The sequence below is a fragment of the Heteronotia binoei genome, unplaced genomic scaffold (genome assembly GCF_032191835.1).
Source record: "Heteronotia binoei isolate CCM8104 ecotype False Entrance Well unplaced genomic scaffold, APGP_CSIRO_Hbin_v1 ptg000654l, whole genome shotgun sequence".
Taxonomy (NCBI): domain Eukaryota; kingdom Metazoa; phylum Chordata; class Lepidosauria; order Squamata; family Gekkonidae; genus Heteronotia; species Heteronotia binoei.
In genome coordinates this window covers 394,823-410,992 of record NW_026800062.1, presented here as the reverse complement: position 1 = coordinate 410,992, position 16,170 = coordinate 394,823, and the positions used below count along the sequence as shown (strand labels likewise).

General features: G+C 38.2%; 1 protein-coding gene across 10 annotated transcripts in view; it reads right to left on the bottom strand.

Annotated features, from left to right (window-relative positions):
- Positions 1-16,170, bottom strand: part of LOC132590756 (PHD finger protein 14-like) — a 169,138-nt gene that overhangs the window by 104,941 nt on the left and 48,027 nt on the right. For 9 of the 10 annotated variants that reach the window (XR_009556765.1, XM_060263671.1, XM_060263678.1 and 6 more), the window contains exon 14: positions 11,958-12,126. Coding sequence is in view for 9 of the 10 variants with exons in the window: in XM_060263671.1 (XP_060119654.1) it covers positions 11,958-12,126 (169 nt within the window). In the remaining variant the exon portion in view is untranslated. The remainder of the gene's footprint in view (positions 1-11,957; positions 12,127-16,170) is intronic. The other variant, XM_060263675.1, reaches the window with a different exon arrangement.

Below are 16,170 nucleotides of genomic sequence, written 5' to 3'. Positions count from 1 at the left end.
CAAAACTCCAGTTATGAATTCAACTGATTGGTTATGATCTGATAAGCACAGCCAAAGTTACAATGTTTACTAATATATATCCTATCACATGGTTGAAATGATATTGTAATATCCAATCTGATAGGGAAATGATGTTATAGCCAATGAAACTGAGGTCCTACAGTGACTAACATGGCATAGATACATTTGTTGAAATAGTAACAGCTATGTACACAAGCTATCACGCATGGTTTTTAGGATGTGCTAAAAATTATTTCAGTGGGCTTAGATTGGAGTAGGTGAGCCTTTGTCTGCCTCCCCCAATTTAAATAACGTTGAAGTAAATGCAATATTATTTTTAAATTTACAAGTATTACTTCAGCGAAAACAATTTCAATGTAAATCTCTGAATTTGTCTGAACATAATATTTAAATCACACAATCCCCCATCAAATATTTCAGGGAATGCTTTGAACAATTGAGAACAGCATTTCATCAAGAAAAGGTCACAGAAACTTACGAAATTCAGTGATAGACTGAAAACATTGTAAGAAATATGCGGCATTTATATTCATGATGTGGAGAGCCAGTTTGGTGTAGTGGTTAAGTGTGTGGGCTTTTATCTGGGAGAACCGGGTTTGATTCCCCACTCCTCCACTTGCACCTGCTAGCATAGCCTTGGGTCAGCCATAGCTCTGGCAGAGGTTGTCCTTGAAAGGGCAGCTGCTGTGAGAGCACTCTCCAGCCCCACCCACCTCACAGGGTGTCTGTTGTGGGGAAGGAAGGTAAAGGAGATTGCGAGCCGCTCTGAGACTCTTCGGAGAGGAGAGAGGGATATAAATCCAATATCATTTTCTTAATTACAGCTACAATCCAAAGCAGTATAAGTGTACAAGGAATTGAACATGTGGCTTCCAAACTTAACTTGAATATGCCCTTTTTAAAAAAAGAATAAAACCAAGAATTTCAAATAAATATATAAAGCATTTCAAAAAGTTATTACACCTCAATTCTAAGCACATTTTGATTTCTATGGCCAAAATCCAAAGAACAATGCAAGTAGTTTGCAATGCCAAAGGTGTTTTCTGCAGAGCAGCTTCTCCAATCTAGGAATGTGAATTCAGGTAAAACTGAACCAAAAATATATCTGAAAAATATCCTATTGGTATTTTTCAGATATATTTAGTTCCCCCAAATATATATGTGATTTTTTTGGAATATCAAGAGAGAGTCCTGAAAATATTCAAGATTAAGTAGGAATTAACCAGGAATTTCAGAAGCAGGCATTTGCAGGCTGCCAAAACTTGTTTCTGCCCCCCTATTGTTTCTTTGTCTCCTGGGTCTTGGTACTGGCTTGGTACAGGCTGCTTTAAGTGGGATTCTGTAACTTTCAAGTGTTGTTGTTTAAGTTTGTTCTTTGCTGGAATTAGTTTGTGTTGAGTTCATAAATTTTGGTGTTTTGTGGGTGGATTCTTGTGTTTTATATTGTTTCAGATTATCAGGTGTTACATTGGTTGGTTCAGCAATTGCTTCAATAGCTTTCCTAGGTTTTACATTACAGCTCCCCTGAAATTGTGGTGCCAGAACCTTTAAAAACACCGCAAGGGCCTCTCCCCATACAATTTTCCATTGTGAATAATGGAGCTGAAAAATAATGGAAACCTGGAGGGAAAACCCAGATCTGAATACCATAACAGTATATGGAACTCAGAAAACCAAGCCTACCAAATTTTGTTCAGCTCCAATATATCCGGATCACTTTTCTTTTCTTTTCTTTTTTTGCTGCACGCCTCTACTCAAGTCCTTCATGGCAAAGCTCTTTAAACTGAGAAAACTTTCAATGGAAGTTTATGATATAGCAAGGGAATTCTTGCTGAAATTTTAAAAGTTTTAAATTCCCAGTGGGTATGCCAAAGCCCCTTGGTATGCTTAAAAGTAGCTCTTCGGACAACATTCAATATACTTTAGAAGATCACAGGTACAGCTGAAAACAAAGATGTGCTATAGCTGTAACCAAAAGCACATCTATAGAGAAAGTTCTATAGAAGTTCTACTGAAATCAAGATCACTTCCTTTTCAATAAGCAGGTTTCAATTTGCAGCAAAAGTCTGTCATTACTATGATCATAAAACAATATTATATTGGGATTTGCTCTTTAAGGTCATTTGGTATTCACAAACCCTGGATTCATACAAGTCATGGAACTGATCAGAATGTAACCAGTTCTTTATAACTTTAGTAGCCCAATAAAATTCTGAAAATGAGTACTTTGTCCCTAAAGATACAAACAAATACTACTTCAGATACATGCATAGAGAGAAGCTTCAAGTATTATGGCATAAAGCCAACTAACAGCAATGTATGTACACTAATTCCAGTAGACAAATCCAAGTTGAAACAAACAATATTGCATTTGTTTGACTGCCTTTCTACAACCAGTGTAAGAAAAACAACATGCAACTGAACTGCCTTTGAGACACAAAGGCTTAGGACATTATTTCAGAAATAATAAGTTTAGCATTACAGATAAATGTTTAAGACCTGCTGAACTTAGGGAGATTATGATACCATTTGAAAACCATCGGCCCTGCTCTGGAAAGCCCAGGCTAGCCCGATTTTGTCAGCTAAAAAGGGTTAGCCCTAGCTACTAGTACTCAGGTGGGCGACCACCAAAGGATACCAAAGTCATGACACAGAACTGGACAATAGCAAACCACCTCTGAACATCTGTTTTGAAAACCCTACAATGTCACCATCAGTCAGCTGTCACTTGATGGAAAAATTGATAGCTTCCTTACAGAAAGGGGAGGAAGGGTATCTTCCCTAAATGTTTCATAGATTCAAGATTCATATTATTTACATATGTATAACATACACATTATACAAATGCCTCACAGATGTACAATTTTAAAACAGTATATATTCCAGAATTCGTACCAGTACCAAATGGCACAGCAGGGTCCTAATCCCATATATATCACATTTATTTATTTAGGATATTTCTATGCCACCTTTTCAGAGTTTGGCTCAGAGTCCAGATTTATTATTGTGAAGTTTCATTACTATCATAAATTGGTTAAACATCTTTCTTATAAACAATGGAACACACTGCTGTCACATCTACATTCTTGATTAAATATCTCCAAATTTTAATCCTATGCAAATGAAAGAAATGCCTCTCGGCTCACGAAATGCCAATTGTTCAATGTTAACTAGGGCCATAAAACCAAACCTATTTGTCAAACTATAGAATTTTGAATTAATGTAGACTGAAATGCATTAAGAAATGATACTAAAAGCTATTGGCATAAACTCATGAAGCTACAGCACTAATGATACATCACAGACATATGGAAATATCCAAACTCCTTTTCAACAATGAAAACAAGCAAGCATGGAAAACAAATTGTAAATCCAAGCTCTCCCATTTATTAAAAAAGGAAATCTACAACATATTTCAACACAGTGCAACACCATCTGCTTTTATTGGCTACTAGCACAAAGCAGATGGAATGGTTATCACTACAGAAGTGGCAACTATTCCAGCACTGCCAATTGATGGTGCAACATAATTTAATTTACACTAACAATGTCAAGGATAGGAAACCAACTAAAAATTACCAGGCTCAGTGAACCACACCACCACCCTTTGAGAAAAAAATAAGCCATATATAGACATCCAGATCGAGATAAATGAATAAAAATTTTAGATGACAATATTACTTACATTATTTTGATAAAATTATTTAATTAACATAAAGTCATCTAAAGAACACAGTAAAAGCCTGATTATATTGGAACAGAATTCTATCTATTCCATTAGCATGCCTGATCATGACAATTTTTAGATACTTAAAAAAAGGGAGACAATCACAGAGGATCTGTTATGATGCTCCGATTCTTATCAAGGCTATTTGATGCTACTGTTAGAAGACTCCTTGCCTATCTTCAGGAGCTTCCACCTTGAAGCTTGGAGCTGTGATCTATAAAGGATGCTGTCTCAGAGCTTTACTATTCTAGACTTGTTTTCTTTGCAGCTTGATGTAGTGATTGCATAAAATAAAACCCATTTTTTGGGGGGGGGGGAATAAAAAATCCACAAGTTCTATTTCCTGTTGATATTCACGCCTATTGTGTTAGCTGGTTCTTTCATGAGCCTATTTGTTGGTTATCACAATCTGTACCAGTTTCCGAGCTTCAGTGTTGTAAAAATTAGTTGCTTGGTTTAAAACTTTTGACACTTGGAGCTACTGTGATTCACAACATCCAAGAGATTTTATTTATGTAAATAATTTATACACTGCTTGTTTCCTAGGACTAGAGGCAGCTAACTATCACGAACATTTACGACATAAAACCTGTTAAGTCTATTAATAAAGTAAAAACATCATACAGGTTAAAAATACACACATCTGTGACCCAGTGAAAGCAAAGCCCTGCTCCTTGTACCTATCCCTTGTACTTATCCTACCCTTTGTATCTATACCTTGTCTAGCCAGATTTTTGCTAGTTAATCAGACTGTTGTGGATTTAAAAACAAGCAAATGTAACACCTGAGTAGGGGTGAGATGGCTGCCAATTCACCCCCAAAAAACTTTCTGATACAAGGAGCCACTCAGAGAATGCCAGAGAAGACGACAGCAGCATGGGTCATGCTGCCCAGTAGCAGCAAAATACCGTCCCATAAAACAGACAACCACTGCCAGGTTTTTCTGATGGCTGTTTCCAGAGATCTTTTGGAGGATACTAAATGAGACCTTCAGTGAAACAGGGGGTCAGTAATCTTTTCTTCACTCATGAACTGCTTGGAGACCAATATATATGAGAACATTAAAACACAAGAACATTAAAAACCACCACCACAACCAGCAGCCAATTATTTGGATAGCTTCTATCATTACAATATGCAAAATGATTTGCATTGTCTGTTATTTCTTCTCACATGCTATAATTTCCCTATTTATAATGGTTTACCCATCAGGACAGTGCCTGTGCAGGGATACTTGCTTATCTCGAGAGTATGGTCAAACAAGTAATGTCTTACAGGTATATTTGAGATGAAACAATCCCCATTAAAGCATTTAAACATGCTCTTAAGTTTGTGACTTCAGAGAGGTAATCTTTTTAAAGGAGGGGAAGGAGGTGAAATCTTGGCTATTTATTCTGAATACCTTTATCCTATGCTTCCTTCAAGAAGTACAGGGTGGTTAATATTGTTCCTCCCCACTCTATTTTATTCTAACAAGCCTGAGAAGAAGGTTAGACTGAGAGAGAATGATTGGTCCAAAGTCATCCTGTGAACTTTATGGCAGAGTATGGATTTGACCCTGGCTCACCCAGATCCTAGTTTGATATTCTACCATTATACTGTATCTAAAAAATGAGGACATAATGGTAACATGGTATGAAAAAATATGTATTGACTAATTAAGCCTCAAATCAGTCAAAGACCAACTGTAAACACATGTGACACCAGATGGAACACTAGGCTATCATGTGGCAGTTCCAATGCCTAGCCACCCATCAAGAGATACAGTCCCTCTGAGGATAGCAGGACTTCTTCCTACAAGCTAAGGAATTTGTGAAGCCTGAGAGAGGCAGAGCTAGGGGTACCAAGAAAAGCTGCCCCTTTTCAGGTCTGCAGGAATTTAGAACTGGGCAGGTTCCTTCCAGAAATAGCACAGAGATTTTCCAAACAAACAGAAATCAGGTATTTAAAACAGGAAATCAAGTGGTTTTTTAAATAGAAAAAAGCACACTTTTAGGGAATGACAGCCAAACTGGCTCTTAATGATACTGGTGTAAATTGGATAGTGGAATTTTGTTCCAGCCTTATAGGTCACTGGTGATATGAGCACCATAAACTGAGGTCAGAATTTAATAAATAATTTAAGCAGTTATTTTTAGAGGTGTTGCATGTCACATTTTTAAAAAATTCTCAAATACAAAAAATTCAAACTCTACCTATCTCAAGACACATGCTTTAAGATACGCCCATTTTCTTCCTTTTCCCACTATTAACCTGTCCTTCACCTCCCCCAAATCTTGGTACATCAAGGAATTTCTCATCTCTCAGCTTTCCTAACTGCTAGCAATTCCTCCTGACTAAGCTTATTACATTGATCTTAGCTAAGCTGACCTTTTGCTTCCCTCACAAAAGCTGCACTCTCAGTACACTGTTAATAATACCTTCACCCATGCACATTTGTAAACAAACAGTCTAAGACCATCTCCATATTTGGGTGGGACGCTCACAAATGACAGAGAGCTTTCTTTGTTGAAGAAGTCAGGATGTTTCAGATATACCAGTAGGCAGATCTGGAACTCTTGCAGCCTACATCTGTATCTGTTCTTACATTACTTTTAGTTTGCATTCACTTTGTCTACAGTAAGAATCATCTAAGATGTTATTTTTGGATGTCATCCCAAGGACAATGGGAAACTGGAAGGAGAGAGAGAGTGAGAGAAACTTTTCATGATGCAAATTTTAATTAACTACATCTGGGTTTAATTAAAGAGAAATATAAAAGTACCAGGTGCTAAAACTATGGCCCTAGAGCTAATATCTAAATAGTAGCAGAAATTGGGCTGATGAGCTTTACCAGGAAAGCTGATTTTCAGTTTCAATTGGACAAGTGATATAAATTAGCAGAGAATAGCTGCAACCAGTATATTAAAAAGTCCTACAAAGAAAATGCAATGTTACTTGACAAGTAATTAGAAAGAATATATATGGGAAAGTTCTTTAGGCAACTGCCCTCTCAAACCATAGCTGATTCCTGGAACAAGAAGCAATCTTGGTCAATCACCATGGTACATCCTGGGCATCTACCCCAACTTCCACAATTAAATTCCTGGCATGACTGTTGGTTTAATGATTAGGATCAAGAAGGTAGCAGAAAAAAAACATGAATGGTAGGGATGAGAAGGAAAAATCATAGAGACTTAGAGTTTATTTGAAAATCTTACTCCTCTGTTACCACTTTATCTACACAACACTGTCAAGCTGAGTTTTTCATGCAACTAAAGATCTTCCTGCCCTTTCTTCAGAGGACCTCTGTTGACTTGTTTTCACAATTTTGGAGAGTTTTTACCTGATAAGCATAGTTCACATCTGCTCCAGTAAGGACTTTCTGAGTAAAAAGTAGTGCAACCCACTTCTTCTTCAAGTTAGATTTTATTGGATTATTTTCAATAAACTGACACCCAAGAGAGCAAATAGGATACTTAGCTCTGTTCACTCAACATGGTCAACAGACAACCATTCTGATTAGTGCTGAAGAGCTAGGAGTTTATCAGATCACAGCCCCAGCTAGCAGCAAAACTGAATTTACATGATAACTGAATTTAGAAACCATAGGAAGATCTGTGCTTCTGTTTTTAGCTGGTGGGGTTGGATGGTGTTGCACTGTTCCCAGGTTACAGCTGCTTCTGCGTGCAGAGCTCCTTCTGAATTCTCAGTCAGAAGCTGCAACCAGGGACCCAATCTGTCAGCTTCTACTAATACACTAGCTGTATTCCTTCCTGTAAAAGAAATGCCGTGCTACAGCTGCACAGACAGCGGTGACCTCTTGTTTGGACTAATGCACTGTACTTTTTGATAAGCTGCCTGTGAAGGAAATTTCAGCTGGTACAAAATATATCAAATTATGATGTGTATTAGTCAAACTAACAGTACTCAAATAGAGCCTTGTTGGTTACTACTGCTTCTAAACTAGTTCTTCAGCATGTGTTAGTTATACATAGTTTGAGTCTAGGATACACAAAGATATTCCTCCCCTTATATGTGCTTGTCTGAACACTAAGTTTCAGAATGAATCTCTATATTGTGACCAATAACCACAATGCCAGACATCAACTGTTACACACTCTTTATTCTGAATCTTAGCCACCTTGGCTTCTTAAATTAGAGGTCAACAATATATGCAATCAGAAAGATCTAAAAGAAGCTGGTCACCACAGCAGGAATCAAAATACATTGCTTCCAGGAGAAAGTTTTTATTCTCTCAAGATGTCATACCAAACAATATAATTGGCCTCCGGGTCATATAATGAGAGATATTGTTCTACAAAGAATTATAACACAGGGTTAGTGGGCTCTGTCACAGTTCTTGCCTGCCTTAAAAAAAAACCTTGCAAAGAAAAGCTTGCACAGTCTCACCAACTGGCCCAATAACTAATAGGGGAGGGGTTTTGGCTCAGTGGTAGAGTATCTGCTTGGCACACAGAAGTCCTAGGTTCAATCCCTAGCATATCCAGTGTAAAAGATCAGGTAAGAAGTGATGTGAAAAACTTCTACCAGAGACTTTGGAGAGTCAATGCCGGTTTGAGTAGATCATACTGATCCTGACAGACCGATGGTCTGATTCAGTATAAGGTTGCTTCATGTGTTCGTATATTCCTTTGTCTTTTAAGAAATGGTAAGCTCTTCACATGATTTTAGTACATAAGCAGACGCATGATTCCTTAAAAAAACATATCAATCATCTTAAGGAACCTGCTTGCAGACAGGGAATACAAGTTGGGGACCCACAAGGACATACAGGGGACATCTCATTTTCCCCTCCCTGGCAGCCGTCATTTCAAATTTCCTTGTCTGTTCACAGCTCCAATCTCTGTATCCACAGATTTGGCCATGTTGAGAATGAGATATATTGATATTATAGTCAATTATCTCCCCCCCCCACACACAAGCCTGTATATGTTCTTCATATAGTGCTATTCTAGAGGTTTTATATAACACCAAGGGCAAAAGAGACAAGTCATGTACATTCTCCTGATACTTTTTAATCATTATCTTTTGAAACCACAATTTCTTTAGATCTATACAATGTTTGGGAACAGGGCTGTCTTAAAGCCTAACCTTAAAGGTACCGGTACTTCATTGTAAATGTGCATTATTAATGAAAACGGGTTTTACCAATGACATCACTACAGAGGAAAACTACATTGCAGAAACAGGTTGTGAAAAGAGACAGTAGGTGGCAGACTAGATCAGTTCTATTAAGAACAGAATAGCTCCTTTCTTGATCAACTTTCCTAGTATTGGGACCAATACAAAATTCTAGATTTTTATTTCTGTTGGTGAAAAATGGCCAGAACAAAAACAGCCTTGCTCCCATTATCATGCCCTAAGTAATCTAACAATGAAAAATCACTGTTTACTAAATTTTAATGATCTCTATTCCAAAGCTGAAATAAAGTTGTAAGAGAGATCTGATAGCATATTGGAAAGAATACAAGGGGTGGTACAAAAGAAATCAAGAAAATTGTAGAAAATAGTGGACTGCAAAGCAATTTGAGTAACAGTGTAACTGAACGAATAAACAAAATATAAGCAACAGCATTACACTGCAAAGCCCTAACTCCCTCAGGCAATTTCCTTAGCGCCCTGGAGCATACTGCAGTTGCTCCAGGTGAGCAATGAATGGTAAAATACACTCGTCCATTCTTCCAAGCAGTAACAGGGCTGGATACAATATGCTTTGGGTGCCTTTAGTCTTTGGAAAGACAGTGCTACAAGATCGTCTGAGGGACCATTTCACTCCATATAAGCCTATGCACCAAAAGTGCTCCTCTAAGCTGGTTCCATTCTCAAAGGATATGACATCCTCCTAGTGGGCTTTTTAGATGCTAAAAAGATATGATAAAGATATAAGCCATTTTTTCCATACTCATGTTTTGTTTCTCTCTGGCTGTTTGTGGTGGACTGTATGATCATGTATTAATTTGATCTAATTGATGCCCTGTGGGCTTACAAGTTGTCTTGGCACCTTTGGGAGGAAAGGTGATATAGAAATATGCTAAATTCACAAAATGAATTTTTAAAAAGAGTAGTTGCAATACATTGTTTTTCCTCAAGAAACTGATCAATGCTATGGTGCTATGGTGTCTACCTGTATTTCCCCCCTCCCCTCAATGGCATCAGGAGCACGAGAAAATGGCAGGCAGTGTCCACATCATGTGATATGGGATCCAATGGATTTCTGTGATCATTTTCTATGACATTTTACCAGACATGCTTTCAAATGAAGTGAAAAACATGTCTGTATTCAAATATTTATGCTCCATTTGGGGGTTCATCCCTGCAACATAAATTCATCTAAATTCTTATCTCATGAAGACCAGCACAAAGTGTAACTGAACTGTATTATGACAAGGTTTTTTAACATCTATAAACATATAGAAGTTCTAATAATACAGTTTGACAAATAATCATACTCATTCATAGGTTTTTTTAAAGCAGAGCGAATAAAATTCAAGTTGCTTTTACTGTCATATTATTCCCTCTTACTTCTTGAACTGTAACACAGAACACTGTCAAGTGCTAATACAGGCAATAGAAGACAGTGCTACACAGAGAACATTTTCTACAAAACAGAACTTAATCACCCACAGCAGGCCACAGTCTACACAGAGAAGGTTAATCTTGTCAAGGCAGCAAACCACACACACATCCCAGAACGAGGGATTTAAGTGACTTAAGTTTATTGTCTAGCTTTGACAAGTGACTGCAGCAAGACCTCATTAAAAATAGATTAGTTACAGCATACAGAACATATTGCCACAAGACAAAATTACTAAATAAATAAAAACCCTCACACCTTGCCTCTGAGAATTAAAACTAAGTCTAGAAGTGTCAAATAATTTAGCATCACACAATGAGGTAGACAAATATTTCCCTAAAATTAAATGGTTCAGTCAAAAATGCCAGCTATTTGTGGGAGGGGGGCATCCTCCTAAGCCCATTTCGATTAATATATTTCCACTATAAGGAAACAATCTGTTTCTTCAGAGAGAGAAAACTATGAAGCTATGAAAGACTTGGCCACAAAAATGGAAACAAAAATGATTTAGCTAATGAACAAGATTATTGAAAGTTGCCTGGATTCACAACAGAAATTATTTTAATGTATATATATTCATGCATGCAGATGTTCATCTAACATTACTAGGGAGTGGCTCAGTAAAATGACCCCCCTGCAAGCTAGAGGCATCAAACTTGCAGCAGACCTCCCTAAACTTGCAGCAGACCTCCTCTACCCACTGTCCAAGTTGCATGCAGATTGGCTGGGTGGGGAGGAGATCCTAGGGTCCAATGTGTAAAAAGGGAGGGAGTGTGTCAAACAGCCCCCTGAAAGCTAGTCATCATACTCACAGTGGACCTCCATAGGATGTCCCTCTACCTGCTCTCTAAGCTGTGTGCAGACTGGACCCTAGGATCTTTCCCCCAAAGCCAATGTGCAAAAGGGATCCCCTTTAAATGGCAAGCTGCTGCTTTAAATGCCTTTGGAGTTCACTAGCTGAATTACACTACCACAGCTTGAAGGCATTTAAAGAAACTCCACCACTGGCACCAATGTGACTGCTGACACAAACCTTCCTGTTAGGTTAGTGGGAGGTTCATTAGGGGGACAGGATGGCACGAGCCTTGGTTGGTGAGCCACGAAACAGACCCAGATTGCCACAAATTTAGGTTTGTGAGTCAGTTTGTGCCCACATCTAAACATTACCCGCATATGTGACCCTCTCCAGAACAGGGCTACCTCATCAAAAACTTTTTCCATATGGAATGTTTATATGATATGGACATACCACACAATAAATAATAGCTTTTTTGAATTCAATACTTAAAATTCTGATATTACCAACCCAGTGTACAGTTGTACCTGTTAAATTAAAACATTAAAAAGTCATACTATTAAATAATCCGCCCCCCCAACAACAACAAAAAACCCTGAAGGGAATTATAGGGAGGATGAAGTTAAAGCAAATGCATCTTTTCTATTCAAAACATTTGTCTTTCCAGAACAATAAAAATATATTAAACTTAGGTACATGGGAAGTGGCAGGATACAAACCTTTCAATAAACATATTCATTTTTTAATATAATAAACTTTTCACACTGAAGTTCCTGGTGCTTTTAGAATTTTGAGTCTAAACCAGAAGAGTGTATTTCCAGCCAGCTGTCATTTACCGTGTTTCTGACAGGAATCTTCTTTGGTTCTGGTGGTACATCCTGTGGAACAAATTTCACCGGCTCCTTGATCTGTCTCCTTGATCGTTTAGTACCATCTGGCAAAGTTTCCATGGCAATGTCTGTTTCCATGTCACTGCTACCTGCTTGGTCACACTCGGAACACTGCCTGGAAGCACAGAAAAATTCAAAATGAAGACAGCAGATATCACAGCAAAAGAACTGCATGCAGCCATCAAAAACAACACCCAAAGGATGAGAAAGACTTTCCCTACAATGCAAAACAGTCTCATAAACAGAGTTGTGCAGGAAAAATTTGTATCAGGACTTCTTGCTCCCCTTCATATACTACTTTTTAATCTCAGAATTTTAAAAGCACTTTGCAATTCAGTAGCATGGTGGGAAAGAGATCAGTATAGAAAAATAACTTAACCTTGTGCCATATGGGTGTAAGCTAGGATTTGTCCATGTAAAGAGGGTCTCCGAAACAGGGCCAAAATTAGATTGCTTATAAACACTTTTTCTCCCCCATTTGGCACCAATAAAAAGGAATTCAGAACTCAATGGATAAACATTTTTAATAGGATATATGCCTCAGCAGAGCTTTTTTTTACAGCAGGAACTCCTTTGCATATTAAACCACATACCCCTGATGTAGCCAATCCTCCTGTAGTTTACAGTAGGCCCTATACTAAGAGCCCTGTAAGCTCTTGGAGTATTGGCTAAATCTGGGATGTGTGGCCTAATATGCAAAGGAATTCCTTCTACAACCCCCACCCCGTGCCTCAGTAATTTCATTAGCTGCTGCTACTTTTAATCCTATGCTAAATTTGCTCTCTGGAGAAAGACTGACAAGGGAGGTCACTTCTGGAAGAAACAATCAATCACTTCAAAGATGGTAGTGGCTAAATTCAAAGAAAATGTTAGATTTCTAATGGGAAACCATTCAATCCAGAGAGTGCTAAAAGAATGGTAGAACACAGCAATGGCCAACAAGTTTTCAATCATACATTTAGATCTCCTTAACATTTTAAATAAAAATTAATAATTCACATTGAGATTAAACAGGAATTACCACTGTAAGAGCTACAGTGGTTATGAAGGCTTATAAATGAAACTTTCTGAGCAAAGACATTTTATAGAGGATGCTGAGACTTCTGCCTATACAAATCCAAGAGACAACGTCAACCACATTTCATTGCTATCAATTAAGCAAAGCAAAAAGTCTGCATGAGACACTGTCTCAGTTACAGCTCACTGGATATGAATGTGCAATACAGTTTCTACACATAAATGTTTAATTTGAAAACGCTAAGAGGAAGCACTATGCAGTTAAACTTGTGCAAGCAACAGGCACCCTCCTTGACAACAGATGACTTTCCTTCAGTAAACTAAAAATGCAAAAGAAACATCTAGTGAGATGACAATTTCACAGCACAGCATAATGAATCCTACTGTACTAAAAATGCTTGGATCTGAAACCCAGAATACACTTCAGATACAAATATACTTTCAGCACAATGCTGAGGCCAGACTGTTTAGGATGGAAACCGTCACAGGAAGGAAACTAAGACTTGTGCCAGTGCAACTCAGAATGATGTAATTCAGTGTAAGTCTGAGATGCAGTGACACAATGCCCTGCCTGCGCTGCACTAGAGTCAACTTAGCAACAGCATAGGGACCAAAACCTGGTAATACTTGGGGTACAAGAACTGAGAAGCAGGGCTTAATCAGCATCTTGAGCACAATCAACCCATGTCCCACACCTTGTGCAATGTTATGCCATTTCTGTGATAACCATGATAACAGAATCTTTAGATTAGTGTGAGAAAAGCCAGCCATTCCACCCAAAATTGCTAAACTACAGGTGGCTTCTTTACTACTTTTAGCTCATGATATAGCTAAGTATGCCCATGTCCACATCCATGCTGATAAAAAAAGAATCCATTGGGCACACACACAGGCCAAGATAGCCATTTTTATAAACACCGCCCCTCAGCTTGCAAAAAAATAACAAATTTTCAAAAGGAGAAAAATAAAATAGTAGAATCTGCACATATGTAGATGCAGGGGGAGAGGGGAGAAGAGGGCTTGGGCTGCATATAGGTTAGCTATAGCAACCTCAGACACCATGCAAAAACATGTCAACAGCCACCTCAAACAGGTGAAACAGGAAACTAGAGCTGGCTATGGTTCTCCACTACACTTTTTCACTTCTCCTTTACCATGCCAGAAAAGACTACAACTGTTAATATGCAGAATGGAAGAACACAGTGGGCAAGCAGGAAAAAAAAGTGGGCAAAGGTGGTCAAAGAGCTGACAGGAGAAAAGAAGAGCAATCAAGCAAACAGGCAACCCACTTGGCACACAGAAGGGCAGGTGGGCAGGCTGTAAACATGGCAACAGTCCTGCCATGGGGGAAGGGGGGGGAACTTTCTATTGACCAGAGACACCCAAACATCCTGGGAAACCTCTGAACCCCCTAAAGCACCGCACCCAACTGCTACATCCTTTTATTCTGATATCTTGTAGGTATGCTCTCCAATTTGTGTGTATACTTGTGAGAGCCAGTTTGGTGTAGCGGTTAATTGCACGGACCCTTATCTGGGAGAACCGGATTTAATTCTCCACTACCTTATAGGCCTTCCACCCTGGAAACTGAATTAGGGAACTCTACTAGCACAGTCTTGAGAACCACCTCTGACCATTTGTATTATTAATATCAAACTAAATTCCAATAATAGTAATATTGGAGGAAAGTTAAATCTGATGCTGCTTGAATATGTACAGTCAGAGCTGTCTAAGGGTTTAAATACTCAAAATAGCAAGCAGTCTACAAACAGGGAGAACATTCTGTTGAACTACTTATTTACAACTAAGCTCTTCCTTCAACTTAAGTGTAAGGTGATGCACATTTGGGACAAAAAAAATCGCAGCTTCAAGTACAGGCTACTGAACTTGCTGAGACCAAGAGGGGAAAAGATCTTGGGGTCACAGTGGATAGTTCAATGAAAGTGTCAACCCAGTGTATTTCAGAGGTGAAAGGAGCAAACTTTATGTCAGTGATTATTAGGAAAGGGATTGAGAATAAAATGGTCAATATTGTAATGGCCATGTATAGATATATTGGGCTCTTCTTATGTTCTTATGTCTTATTCTATACTCTTCTTCCCAATCTTGAAGTGAATATAACAAGACACATCTAAAGATGAAAAGGATGTAATCAATAAGGCCCCACTTCTCTGTTATAATTTTATCCCACTGAGTATGTTCTAGCTAAATTAAAAGTGAAAACCACATTTGTGATCACAAGTGTAGATGAAGCATGAAATTCATGACACAGACAAGGCAGCTTTTTGAAAGAGATGGCCTTGCTAACTCCCTGACCTTAAGATGTATAGATTGCATTTCTCTTTATCAGAAGACTTTAAATGAATCCTTTCCATTAAAAAGCAAACTAAAACCAGTGAATGACAACACAATGTAATCTGGTGATTAAAAGTCAACTGTGCTCTAGCAAAATACAATTACATTATTTCACCTACAAATTCAACCAGAAATTTCAACCAAAAAAGTTACCAGATGTTTACAAACACAATTTAAAGCAGGGTATAACTGAAATAAATAAATTGATGTCACTGCAGTATATGGAAAAAATCTGTTTCCCTGCCCTTAATAACTTCAAGTCTGGATTAAAAGGAAAAACCCATTTACTTCATTATCTACAGTGAAGTCAAGATATCTTTGGATACTTAAATCCCATGACTGGAGCTGTAAACAGGCAAGACAGATCTTTCTACAAACCTGAAATGGGCCCTAGGTTTGTAGAAAAATGCGAAATCTAAAAAAGAAAAGAAAGAAAACCCTGGGCAGGTTTAAAAAAATCCAAAAATTAAAATCCAAAAATTATAAAAAAGATCACCTGTAGCTTTAAGCAACAGATTTCCTGCAGTTGCTAGGCAGCCATAGTCCTTCAGGCTTCAGTTTCTGCCAGTAAAAAGGCAGGAGGAGCAGGGCCATTTTCAGTTATATGTTGTCTTTTGAGGGAGAACTCACTGGGATTAGGCCTTGCTAGGAATGCCAGCTCCAGGTTGGAAAATTCTTAGAGATGTTGGGTTAGTATGAGGAGAGGAGGGGAGGGGAGGGGAGTGGACTCAGCCAAATATAATGCCATAGAGTTTACCCTCCAAAGTAATCATTTCCTCCAGGGGGA